Source organism: Ruditapes philippinarum, unplaced genomic scaffold, assembly GCF_026571515.1.
Source record: "Ruditapes philippinarum isolate M1 unplaced genomic scaffold, ASM2657151v2 ctg6651_1_1_1_1, whole genome shotgun sequence".
NCBI classification, from domain to species: Eukaryota; Metazoa; Mollusca; class Bivalvia; order Venerida; family Veneridae; genus Ruditapes; species Ruditapes philippinarum.
The window spans coordinates 103,891-117,401 of record NW_026857115.1 but is presented as its reverse complement, the minus strand read 5'-3'; the positions used below and the strand labels follow the sequence as shown (position 1 = coordinate 117,401).

Sequence of the window (13,511 nt, the reverse complement as noted above, 5' to 3'; positions counted from 1 at the left end):
AAACTCATTAAATTGTTGTATGGTCTTTATTTAGGTTTTGTTTGAGAACTATTTTTTTGTAGTAACGACTACAATGTAAATTGTGTCAGTCACCGATACCGACATCAGACTTTCCTGTGTTGCATGTGATAGTTAGAATTACATCAATTGCAGAGGAATTTGCTTTGTTAAAAATGTGTGTTTCCATGACAACATTTTTAAAATAATACATAGTATCAATATCATGAAGGTAATGATTTTTACCTGTTAGATCACCCAAAAATTAAGCACATTCACATTGGTTAAAATTCCCTAAAGAGATACAAATAATTTTTATTTTTAAAATATTATCAGGTTTTTAAAGGGTAGTACTTATGTCCCTTTTGGGGCAAGATATTTCTTCTCTGGAAACCCAAAACATACTCATAAACAAATAGCTCCCTTCAATGTATAATAAAAGAAAAAGTTGGGGGATCTAGCTTATTTTTAAAAATAAAGATTCCACTAATTTTCAATTCAAATTTTCGTTTTCTTCCAAATACTTTGCTTTTAGGAAATTAATTGTGCTCTTAAAGGACATTTGAGATCGTTTTGTCGTAATTCACTCCTTTTTTTGACGAAATTACTGGTACAATAGAAAAGTGCACATGCACAACGCCCCAGGCATTTTCATTGACCTCTACGTGTGACCCCAACCTTTGACATAGATAAGGAAACTTAATGGATATTGACCCCCAACTGACAATGTGCATCATGCTATCTAACACAAAAGCGCTCCTCTGAGAACAAGTTAGCTAGAATTTGGAGATACATCATTGTACTCGGACATTTCGCAGATACTATTCATATTTATCATGGTCATGAAGAGACAAAAAAGACAACGACTGAATTGTTGCTTTTCAAATTATATTACACTGTTAGGTGCATTATGGTTAACAAATTATCTGATTATAAAAAAAGGTATGATTTGAAAACTGTGAAAATATTCAACAAACGTTTGTTAGGTAGAATACTGACTGTTAAATGTATAAAAATACAAAAATCTGCAACAATAAAACAGACAGGTACAAATATTTATAGTTAACAGTTAGTTTAAAGCTATGATCACAGGATACCATCAGAGAAAAACAACTTTTTTGTCTTAACATTTATATCTCAATTTATCATTAGAAAATAATCCGAAAAACATTTATGAATGTACATTTTTATTGAAATTTTTCCCTAAAGATATAACATTATGTACTGCAGAACTTTTACAGGAAACGTAATAAATACCCTCCCCTTTACAAGAATTTTGAACAGCATATAAGATATTCTTTACACTGAAATAGCTAATTTTCCACAAGGTAAAATGAGTCACTCATATCAACAATAATTGACATCAATTTCTTCGACAGAATCAAAAAACATGCAAATGTATATATAAATGTTGTAGACATTCAATAATTTCTTGTAGAAACTGTGTTAGAAAAACTTGACAGAAAAATATATACCTAAAAAATAAAGTCGTGCATATATCAAACAGAAATCTTTCAAGACTTATTCTTTGAATAATTCAAAAGACTTGAGGGTATTTTTGGAAATATAGGCAACCAATAAAAAGACTCAATGGTAACTATAACTTTCCTTTATAAGAATTTACAAATTTGAACATGATGACCACAAACTTATGTAAAACTGTGTTTATGAGAGACAATTGACACAATTATCAATTCCTTATTCTATACAAACTTTTGGCTGTATGCTTCATTTAAATAACCAGCTGAAGATTTGTAATAGACTTGCCTTGCTGGAACAGTTGATTCAAAGTTTCAAGGATTTCAGTACAAAAATTAAGCTACCTGCAATACAGAGCTTGCTTGGATGTTCAAGCTGGACTTGTTCTTTACTAGTGACAAAACAAATCACTTAAAGGTTAATCATAAGACATGATTTGATCTTCCTACATGGGCTTTTTTGATGCCTATGAATCAAATCATTAAACAAGAAACACCCTCTTTTCTGTTCCTGTAAAAGTTATCTAATGTATAAGATGTATTGTTATAATATTATGTATCGTGATATATTTGTATTTTATAACAAAATAGCTGATGTCAGTCCTGTGACCAGAGACATGCTTATTACAAAGAGTGAGCAGAATTCTAATACTCATTCACTTACAAAAAAGTACAGGAAAATCTTAAAGACAAACACGTGAACTTGAAAAAACATTAAAAAGTGAAAAATGATTTAAAGAAAGTAACAAGTTATCATTTATGTACATACATTAATTTAATGTTACATGCCTCCAAATGCCAATCAACTGACTTTCAAATAACAGTTGTTTTGCTTTCATATTGTATGTGGTCAGTCTGTGCATGACCAACACCAATATGTGGTCAGTCTGAGCAGGTGCCAACACCATTGTGTGGTCAGACTGTGCAGGTGCCAACACCAATATGTGGTCAGACTATGCGGGGCCAACACCAATGTTTGGTCAGACTGAGCAGGTGACAACATCTATATATGGTCAGACCAAGCAGGTGTCAACAATCTGTACAAGTGCATACACCAATGTCTGGTCAGACTGTACAGGTGCATACACCAATGTCTGGTCAGACTGTACAGGTGCATACACCAATGTCTGGTCAGACTGTACAGGTGCCACACTATTGTGTGGTCAGACTGTACAGGTGCATACACCATTGTGTGGTCAGACTGTACAGGTGCATACACCAATGTCTGGTCAGACTGTACAGGTGCATACACCAATGTCTGGTCAGACTGTACAGGTGCATACACCAATGTCTGGTCAGACTGTACAGGTGCATACACCATTGTGTGGTCAGACTGTACAGGTGCATACACCATTGTGTGGTCAGACTGTACAGGTGCATACACCAATGTCTGGTCAGACTGTACAGGTGCATACACCAATGTCTGGTCAGACTGTACAGGTGCATACACCAATGTCTGGTCAGACTGTACAGGTGCATACACCAATGTCTGGTCAGACTGTACAGGTGCCACTATTGTGTGGTCAGAGGGAGTAGGTGCCACCACCAATGTCTGGTCAGACCGCACCGTACATGTGCAAACACCAATATATAGAAGATATAATATTGGCTGTGATCTATTTCAAGTTTCAAAGACTTGTACACAGTAATGTCATCTGGAGGCATGTACAATAAATTGTTAACAACAATGGGAATGTGAAAGTTAAGTGACATAAAGACAATATGTCACTAGATTTTGCATTATTATGTATCAAATGTTTGACACAGTGGTGACAGTGGCTATATGCCATTGGAAACTTCTTTAGTTTTGAGAAATTCTCATCAGTATGCTAAGCATAATTATGATGAGCCCAGTAATAGCTGCAAATCTATTGCAGTAAGTTTGGCATGGAGTGACACTCATACTATCACCAGTTCTTTTGTATGTCATACCAATGATAGACAAATTATCAAGCATTAAATTCGTTTTCGTGACATACATTTTAGCACACTGTCAACTTCCACTAATAATTCTGGTTTAATTTTACAAACCTCATAACTATTCTGGCTACAGTCAATAACATTAATGTAAAAGGAAATTCAAAGTGCTGTCAAGTAAAAAAAACACCATAAAGGCTCTAAGAAAAACATGCTTTTATGAAAATATGAGCTGTTTGTTTTGTAAAATAATGAAAAAAACTATGCAGGTCATGTTTTAAAAATTTAGCATACAACAGTAAGCAATTCTTTATCAGTATTGTAAATAGCATCTCTAAATGTTAACTTTCATTCTTTCTAAAGAAAAAGCATAAATTAAAAGAATTTTTTTTGATCAAGCAAGTCATCCTTTGTGTGAAATATAAATCTAAGACTTGTGTAACATCATAATTATGTGCAATCAATTTTGTACCAAATTTATTTTTGAACAGAAGATACTTTTTTGGAAATTAAAGTTCAATAAAGATTTTGAGGTAACAATACATGTATGATACTATGAACATTTTATAAAGATATCATTTCTATGAGTAAATAAGAAACCAAATGAAATCACCTTCACATTTGTAAAGCTGAATAAAATAGTTTATAAATTACCTTATCTGTGACAAAATTATTATCAAATTTATAAATTCTTAACAATGAGAAAAGTAGAGCAAGATTAGCATTAAGCATTACCAGTAAGGTACCAAATATCTGTTAATAAATGTGACCTTGATCTTGAAGGTCTGATAATAACATGTAATGTTTGCATTCAGGGAAAAAGTAAAAAAATCTATTTTTAGTCTCAGTAACTTGAAAATCAAATCAATCATAGAAGTCAATGCCAGGTACCAACATACTAAATATCTAAGATATCAAAGAATGGAGATGGAAGAAAAAACAGTAAGAAATGTAACTGAATAATACAAGGAATAAAGACAAACTGAAAAATATTCTCCAATAGAACATTTCTGGCAACATAAAAAGCAAGCATAATTTTCTCTGAGCATAAATGTTAGGTTAACTAGAATCACAAAAAAAATATGAAATACAAATTAACTGTCATAGTAACAATATTTCATGTTTTATCAGATACAAATTTATTTTTGCAAAAACTGTAATGTTAAAGGAATTATATAACTGAAACAGTATCCATATACTTTTTCAAGAAAAAAACTGTATACAATCCTGTATTTTAACACCTTTTCCTCTACTTAACCTTCTTGAGCAAAATATAATAAATATTTAGCATAGAAGTCATACTTTGGGGGAAAACCATTTCTATACACATTCTGAACACAAAAATGTTATTGATTTTCAAAAAAGACAAAATATGAGTAAAGAAAACATGAAACATGAGAAAAAAGTAAAGATCACAAATAACTGGACTCTAGTATGTCCATATCAAATGATTTTGTATAGTCTACTGCACGAATTTCGTTCATTTCTTGAGCATTCTGGCGATAAAAAGGCCGTCTTTTGGTGCTCTGACGTCTTGGCATTTTGAGCTCTGCTGAAGCAGGTTCGTTGAAGTGAGCAATTGTTTCCGGATCCCATACATGTATGTGACCCGGTGCAGCCGGAGCTGTCACATTCTCCTCTTTCTGCATATGCATGCGGCCATTTTTATGAATATGACCATTTGCATTGTCTGTCATAATTCCTGAGGATTTTCTGTGACCACTCTCATTAACTTTTTCACCTCCTAAAAGTGTTTGTGAATCTAATCCTTGAGTATTTAAAGCATCACATGATGAATCTTTTGAATCAGTTTGTAAACCAGCTGAGAAAGCACTTGTGTGATTCAGATTTTTTAGACTGGTTCCATTTTTGTTGACTTCCTCTGATGGCTGAGGACAAAGAATATTTTCAAAACCAGTCAAGAGTTCATAACCCTGCTGAATTTCACCCTCTATCACAGTAGGAGAAGTTAGCAATAATTTGGGAGATTCCTCCAACATCAGATGTACAACAAGTGACATGTAAGAGTAGCAATAAATATACTCAGCCTGAAAAAATATATCATATTTTAAATAACTCAAACCACATATTGTAGCTATAATCAATATGCAAAAATGAAAACAAATGATCACAAACTTGACTCCTGTCAATTTGTAATGTCATGAATGCTAAATAGTAGTCAACTTAAATGGTACAAAGAATATATGGATTGGTCAAGTCAGACTGTATCAGTTGTCATGGCTGCTGCCACTCAACAAGATTAAAACAAAATATTTCAAAATTATAAGTTTGTCCACCCAATATCTCATTCATAGAAGAAAAAAGTCATTCTTCATCCACTTGATATTGAAATCATAATTATCATTGACATTTTAGTTTTCCTTACAAACACACAAAAATAACAATAAATATACCTGCGTAGGTATAAGTTGAGGTCTATTTTTCTTGACCACTCTTACAGCATTAAAGATGTCTACTTCTTTCTCGCAATGTATTTGGTCGCAACATATGTTCAATGTACAATACAATCCACATTTACTGTAGCCATCCCTGTATAGTCATTAAAAAATCACATTATAAAATCAGATAATCCATTGTACAATCTAACAAAGGGAATAAAATCTAATAATGTAATGCTACATGTATGCATCTATACTTTTTCCATCCATTATAAGGAAAATATCAAAACAGTATTGCCTGAATCAATTATGATTTCCCTATCATTACATGCATTAGCTGCTGAAAGGTATAAACATGAAAATATGAACACCATTAAAGGGACTCAATGGAAATTTTTTGAAATAATGTGACTGGAAATATAATTCCAAGATTTAAGTAACATTTGATGTAGGTCTGAACCAATAACGTGTGTGCAAATTTCCTGATTATTCTCTATATCTGTTTTTCCAGACTGATCATTTTTATCATGCAAAATGACCCAAAATTGAGCTAAGAATTGAACTTATTAATATCAATTTTCAATTTAAAATCTATTATTCTTATAAAAATTTCAAATTTTATCTTTTTAGACTTTTTTGACTAACTTTAGCTCCTTTAAGGAGGACAACTCACATGATATATTGATACCATATAGTAAACACACAGAAAAATTCATGGGTTTCAATCATATATGTGTCTTTAATCCTTAGTCTGCTGTATACCCATGCCACCAGTGCAGACCAAAATCAGCCGGCACATCAGTGTTGTGATGCACCTCAGTGCCTTGTAATCATGGTCGGCACAGTTTGCAATTCATTATGTACATATTTTGAAAATTTTGCTAAATACTGGTATACCGAATGGTTTTGTCAGGACTGATTAAAAAGTCTCAAACATTTCAGTCAAATGATATTGTCACTGCCTAGATAATCAAATAGGATGATTATACCTGTAATTTTTTCAGAGAACTTGATTATTTAATTATGCACATCAGACTCAATGGAATAAAAAATCTGATCAATACCAAAGGTATCATCAGACACCTTGTAAATTGGCTTTGAGGTACAAATGTACCTAATATCTAATGTATTACTGTATTCAGCCATAGGTATATTCCTGAATTTATGCAGGTGCTTTCTTGTAGTTCTTAAGCATGTTACTATTAAAAGACAGTAAAATACTTACAATGACATTATTGAAACAAACATATTCAGCAGAAATTGATTGGAACAGTTTTACAACAAAATTCAAAGCTAAAAGAGGCTGCAGTTTGCAAATATTTCCAAGAACATTTTTTTTCTATTTTAGGAAATCTGTTTTTGAAAAATGAAGGTTCATACTTTGACATGACACAGATGGGACTCTGTGAGTTTGTGTTTTTCTGCCACTCATCCACACAGCCCATCATATAGAGGAAAGACTTGGTTGATGTGGGAATTTTGTCTCGTTGATGCCAGCTTGTATACTGAAACATTTTCACGACCACCGAGTCTGTGTTCTGTGTCAGCAGATCAATTAGTGGAAGACTGGATGCTTTCTGTAATATTGTTATAATATGGTTTAACGTATGATTGTATGATTGCTTATTGAATACTACAATATTCAAATTCAAACAAATCTTCTTAACAGAAATAAGCTTTGTCACAGCAGATCACAGGATCATGTATATACAGCCTATAGTTTGTTTTTTTATAGTAAAATCACCAGTATTTGATACCATAATGACTAATGGAATAAGTAATAGACTTGGTTCATTCCTCTCCTTATAATAGGTGACATGATTGTGAAGAATTTAATCTAAGAATTAATCATATTTATCATTTCTATTTATGACACAGCATAATTATCAGTATCACAACATTTCTCATCTTTTATTATTACTATAGAAAGTTGTTCATTAATTTTATATCACTTTGCAAGAAGGTTTCCTTAAGCAAGATCCTTTTTAGTATTACGTATTAAGAATTTCAAAGTCACAATAAATCTATATAGCACAAAGCATTCACCTTTTATACAGGTACTAATAAAACCATGTTATTTCACATATTATTTTTCTTTAATCTAAAAGTACAATATTTTTTAATATAAACATGCTAAAAATAGTTGAAAAGAAAAAAAACTTGTATGAATTATAGTTACATGCCTAGAATAAAATCAAAGTGTAGATGTCATGCTTCTTTTTATCATGCTGTATTACTCTATTGAATTTGTTTAATTGACTTAATCTATTTTTATTTTGGAATTCATATTTGATCCAAAGGATTTTAATTTTGAGCAGGCTGGCTGGTCATGCTAATTTACCTTGACATTGTCAAAGGACAAGTCATGCTTTATTAGGGCCTGCTATTGTTCTATTTCCTTGACCTTGTTACATTACAGGACATATAGACAGTCTGGTCTGGTTATATACCATTGGCACAGTTGATCAATCTAATTTCTCATGTTTGGTTGCTAATAAATAGGTACAACAAATTTAAGACCTAGCAAACTAATGGAACTTATAGGACCTGGCTTTGGAACTAGTTTATCACTTGAGTTTGTTTTATTACCAGATTCTGTCTTCCATTCATTTTTTGGACTTTTATTTCTTATATACATGTATAATCATGGTCATTTAATATTTAAAGAATGCTAAACTTTTGTTGTCTAGATTGGCCAGACTGCACAGAAGTACATACATGTATAGTCTGGCTGACAGACTTTCTAGTGTTATGCTTTTAAGTCCATTTTAAAATTATGTTTGTATAGTAAATATTTTTAGTTGATGTTTCCTTTTTTCCTCTCTGAAACTTTAATAAACAATAGTTTTTTGAAGGGATGAACAGGTAAATTTAATCCTTCTAAATATTTTCTACCTAATTAAAAAAAAGTATTTTAATCAAACTTAAATCTACAAAATTCAAGTTTAAATAATTCATGCACTTTGATTAAAAAACACTGACTTACAAAGTTACAAAACTTGTTACCTTTTTTAAAAAAAAATCAAATAGGATTATTGCTGCAAAAATTTCATGTTACACTTCCATTTATTAACCCATTACTTCATGAGCATTTTGTGAAAAATGGCTGTTTTCATTGAAAAGTCTCCCGTTACAAGTTCAAATTGCTATAATACTATAAAAACTGCTTCAACACTAGTGATGGTAATTGGATGAAATTTGTACCAATCGATCATCGGTTCAGTCTGATGGGACATAATCGATAACTTTCGAATAAAGTCGCGTTAAAAATAAATAGTGAAGTAACATTTCTTTCCAAGGCACTTGATTATATTTAGTAACATGAAATTCATTTAGCACTTTTTAACACAGTTTTAACCTTATATAGTCATAATTGTACAAAAAAAAGTCTATTTTTCAATGGATGCGAAATAATACCATTCACATCACATTATATATTATTATTGTTTGCATCACTTATTGATCCTGTTCAACTCCAAATGGTCTCTGAGTGATTTTTTGCGATTGGGGAGGTGTTCCTAAAAGAAAATTACCGTCAGAATTAATTCCCTTTGATACTAAAACATTTTCGACGATGTCGTGAAACAAGTTTTTGTGAATTGATTATTGTCGTTTTACATAACAGTAACTGATCATCAGCGACTTGCGACAATCGGAACATCACTATTCAACACTAATCAAACTTGGCACAAATGTTGACTGGACCATTGCCCTTGCAACAACATGCTCAGGCTTAAATTTTCTGTTACCATGGCAACGAGGGGACATCTCAAAATTGCCAAAAATCACTATTTTGCGTTGATTTTTTCCATCAAAATTGATTTCAAAGTGCTGCAACTTCTCAATGGATTGAGATAGAGTCAAATGCTTTTCAGCGTTGGTTACATGTTACCTTATGATCAATCTGGGGTCATTTATAGCCTCTCACAAGTTTCTTGGCGATGAGGGGGACTCTGCCCCCCTTCAATCCCCCCAAACAGAAGGGGGCACATCCCCCTTCTGGCAACCCCCAAATGTATCTTTTGGTTGGGGGGCCGCGGCGAAAAAGAGGTCACTTTTTTTAACAACATTTCTCAAACAAAAACAAGTGTTGGGGGCCTAAATAAGGCATTTTTTCACCATTTGAGACAACAAAAAGGGGGGGGGGGGTGAAAAAGGCGTTAAAAAGCGTGTATATAACGTAATGGGCTAATAACTTCATACTTTTAAAAAATGAATCAATTTAAAATATTATCTGCTGCTTTTACAACAATCAAAATTCAATTTTTTGTTTCTAAATGAACCTACAAATAGAATTATTTTAGAGTAGATTTCCCTGGAATATTCTTAAGCACCATCACAATATATCAATTTTATTTTTAAAACATTAGTTTCTGTAAAGCAAATCTACAAACATTCAGAGAGCTGGAATACAAATTTTAAATTAAAAGCCAATGAATGCTAAGCATGGGCCATGCTCGACTTTATTTATTTCTTAAGTCAAACACACTGGAAGAAGAATATTGTAATATAGAGTACTCCTAGAAAACATAAATGTCTCATGATGTTCAAGGTCATGCAAACATCAAGGTCACATTTGAATGAATCATCTTAGCAGTTTTGTTGTAAGTCTTCTTTTGTCCAAGAATGAATAAAATCCATTAATATACGACAGAGTTGTGACAATCTAAGCTAAATTCAATATTTGACTTGATGGTCAAGCCTCAAGGTCATTTATAGGCTAAGGCTATATATGAATTAGTCAACATGTCAGTTTTGTTAATAAAAGTGTTCTTAAAACTGAGTTTGGTCTTTTTTATAATATTGTCTTTTAGGAAGTTGTGCTTTTAAAGTATGAAGACCATTAATAAATAACAAAGTAATACCCAGTTATAGCAAAATTCAATATTTTGACCTTCAAAGTCATTGTCATTAACGATCATGAGTGAAGATCATAATCAGTTTGGTCTACCTGAAGGTCATGTCCAAAGGATTGTTGTGTCCAAACATAAAGACAATCCATTCATAAATAACAAAGTTAAAGCAAAAATCAAGCTAACATTGACCTATAAAGTCAATGTCATCTATGAGAGAAGGTCAAATCCAGTCTTGTCAACTTTAAGGTGTTGTCCAAAGAGTTGTTGTGTCCAATATAAAGGCAATCCATTAAGAATTAGAAAGAAATTATGACTAATGTTAAAATTTCAGACTTCATTGACAACAGCAACCTAAACAACAACATGACAGTAGCAATAGCTCTTTTTTCTTCTACAAAGGTCAAAAGACTTGGCCAGCCTGCACAGCTGTTGTAGTATATATGTATTGCAATATTTTGTACAGGTATATGGAATTCACAGAGGTCAAGTCTGTTTCACAAAATAGCCAAGTAAGGGTTAATCTTCATAGCAACTAAACAAGTAATTATAAAAATTGTATTGACATCATTAACAGGTAAAGGTGTCTTTTCTAAAAGACTTGTCTTGTTTAGAATTTCAGACATTGATTAGCAGACAGTATACAGTTTGGTTTGTTTGTTTGTTTGAATGTGCAGGTTGACCTAGTTTTATACAGGCTATAAATGCCTAATTCTTGTCACTGCACTCAAATGCTTCGCTTGAAGACCATTTCAATCTTTTTAAAAAAAATCTATTTAATGAGAAAAATATAAATTTATAAGGCCATCAAAAACAGTCAGTATAAAACCTGACTATCTGACATAAGCAAAACAATATATCTATCTTTCTTCAGAGCGGTATGAAAAAAAACAAAAAACATTCAAATAAAATGCAGTATAAAATAATCAAACACTTTAAACACTACATTAATTAACAAAAAATTTTCAATAATAAACATGTAACAAACATGGTCCGCAGCATTCATGTGCACAAACTTTGTAGAGAAAAACTTATTAATATTCAACATAATAACATGCCTAAAAGTGCTCTTGACCACACAACAGTCAGCCAATCTGGCTGAAACTTTCGTTACCGAAACTTGGTCCATATCCAAGTCTTCTAAAAGCTCGTTATATCGGGTGTTCGGAAGCTGAAAATTCATAGTCAATGCTACTGTCATAAGTTTTATATTTACTTGTTTACATATATCTATGGAAATCTTTTTTTGTGTTTGCTGTTGTTTTTTCTCTTCTGAACATTTTCATGAAATCCTGACCTTGTAGACAGTTGCATAGATACATACATATAGATAAACAATAAATACACTACATTGTGAAGTGACACACAATGTCAAAGGTCAATAAGCAGAACAATGGCAAACATTTATCTGTGAGTTTGAAATATTCATGATACAATAAAGAATATATACTAAGATCAGGCTTTTTTTTTGGTGGGGAAAACTATAAAGGTATGCTGTCATGGCAACAAACATTCTGTTTCTGTTTCACACAAAATCATGGAGAAGCAAACAACAGAAGAAACAAACATTGCGGATTGACACAAATTTTTTGTATATTCACCTTAAAACTCACATAAAGGACTTTGATATTGAGGCAACACTTAATATAAAACAAGCTAAAAATATATTATCCCGACATTTGTTATAAAGTGGCTCAAAATATTTTGAGTGAGCACTTATTATAAACTAGTACAAGGTATTTTGCCTGTAGTTTCAAGTAACACAAGCTGAAAATATATTGTTGTCTACACACTTGTTATAAACTTTATCAAAATATTTTGCTGGACACTTGTTATAAAGTAGCTCAGAGTATACTGCCTGGTCTTTCAAGCAATGCATATAACTGTAATCGAGCTTCACAATTTTGCTTGGACTTTGAAGCATTACTTGTTATAAACTAAGCATAAAATATTTTGTCAAAGCAAGACTTGCTTAGGGGGTGTGAGGGATGTTGCACTTTTTTCATTATCCGTCATGTACAGACTCAATCAAACTGAGTCTGCAATTTTCATGTACTTTTGCTGTTTTTGGTGCTTCCGAGGGATCACTTTTTTCCAGATATTGCTATAAACTAAGCATGAAGTATTTTGTCAGGACTTTGAAGCAAGATTTGCTATCAAGTAGATCAAAGTATTTTGCCTAGACTTTCAGGCAACACTTATTATAAACTAGCTAAATATACTTCTTCTTGACATCCAAGTAATAATAAACTTAACTGTTAAGGTTTCAGCATATGATACATTCATGTCCTGTTTGGGTCAAGCATGATTCCTCATTTGTAAACATTACAAGTCAGTTCCAGGAAGCTGACTCAAGAGTAGTTCAAATTAGCAACAAACTTTCTTTATAATGAAGCTAAAATTAAACTATAGCCAAAGATCTGGTACACCGTGGTACACCTTAACAATAAGGATAATGAGGGGCAAGAGGTAGAGTCCTTCAATCATCTTTTATTGCCTTCATGATAAACAATACACAATTCGCAAACAAATTCTCAAAGTATTTTTCTATTACCTTTTAAGTAAATGATTTACTAGTATGATGCCTCACATATATAGTATTATAAGACGTATTCAATGTTTTATTATGGCTAGGTAAAGACTTTATTGTTTGAATAGTAAATATCCCAATAAGTGCTGTCTCACAAGGTTGACTAGGGTTTTAAGCAATACACTTGCATCTGGAGGCAAATAGTGAAGAGTTGAATATCAGGATGGTCAATGAAATAAAATTTTGTGCCTTTCAATTAAATCATAAAAAAACTGTATTAATGAATCACTGATACATACTTCTAGGTGAAATGTTGTAAAGAAATATAAATAAATTT

The 13,511-nt window shown here is 32.1% G+C and overlaps 1 protein-coding gene across 4 annotated transcripts in view; it reads right to left on the bottom strand.

The window, feature by feature from the left end:
* Positions 1 to 875: 875 nt before the first annotated feature.
* LOC132748811 (receptor-type tyrosine-protein phosphatase kappa-like) overlaps positions 876 to 13,511 on the bottom strand; it is a 104,695-nt gene continuing 92,059 nt past the window's right edge. For 3 of the 4 annotated variants that reach the window (XM_060738449.1, XM_060738451.1, XM_060738452.1), the window contains 4 exons: positions 11,759 to 11,815; positions 7,172 to 7,368; positions 5,807 to 5,942; positions 876 to 5,440 (listed from right to left, as the gene is read on the bottom strand). In XM_060738449.1, coding sequence (XP_060594432.1) covers positions 4,805 to 5,440; positions 5,807 to 5,942; positions 7,172 to 7,368; positions 11,759 to 11,815 — 1,026 coding nt within the window. In that variant the 3' untranslated portion in view covers positions 876 to 4,804. The remainder of the gene's footprint in view (positions 5,441 to 5,806; positions 5,943 to 7,171; positions 7,369 to 11,758; positions 11,816 to 13,511) is intronic. The other variant, XM_060738450.1, reaches the window with a different exon arrangement.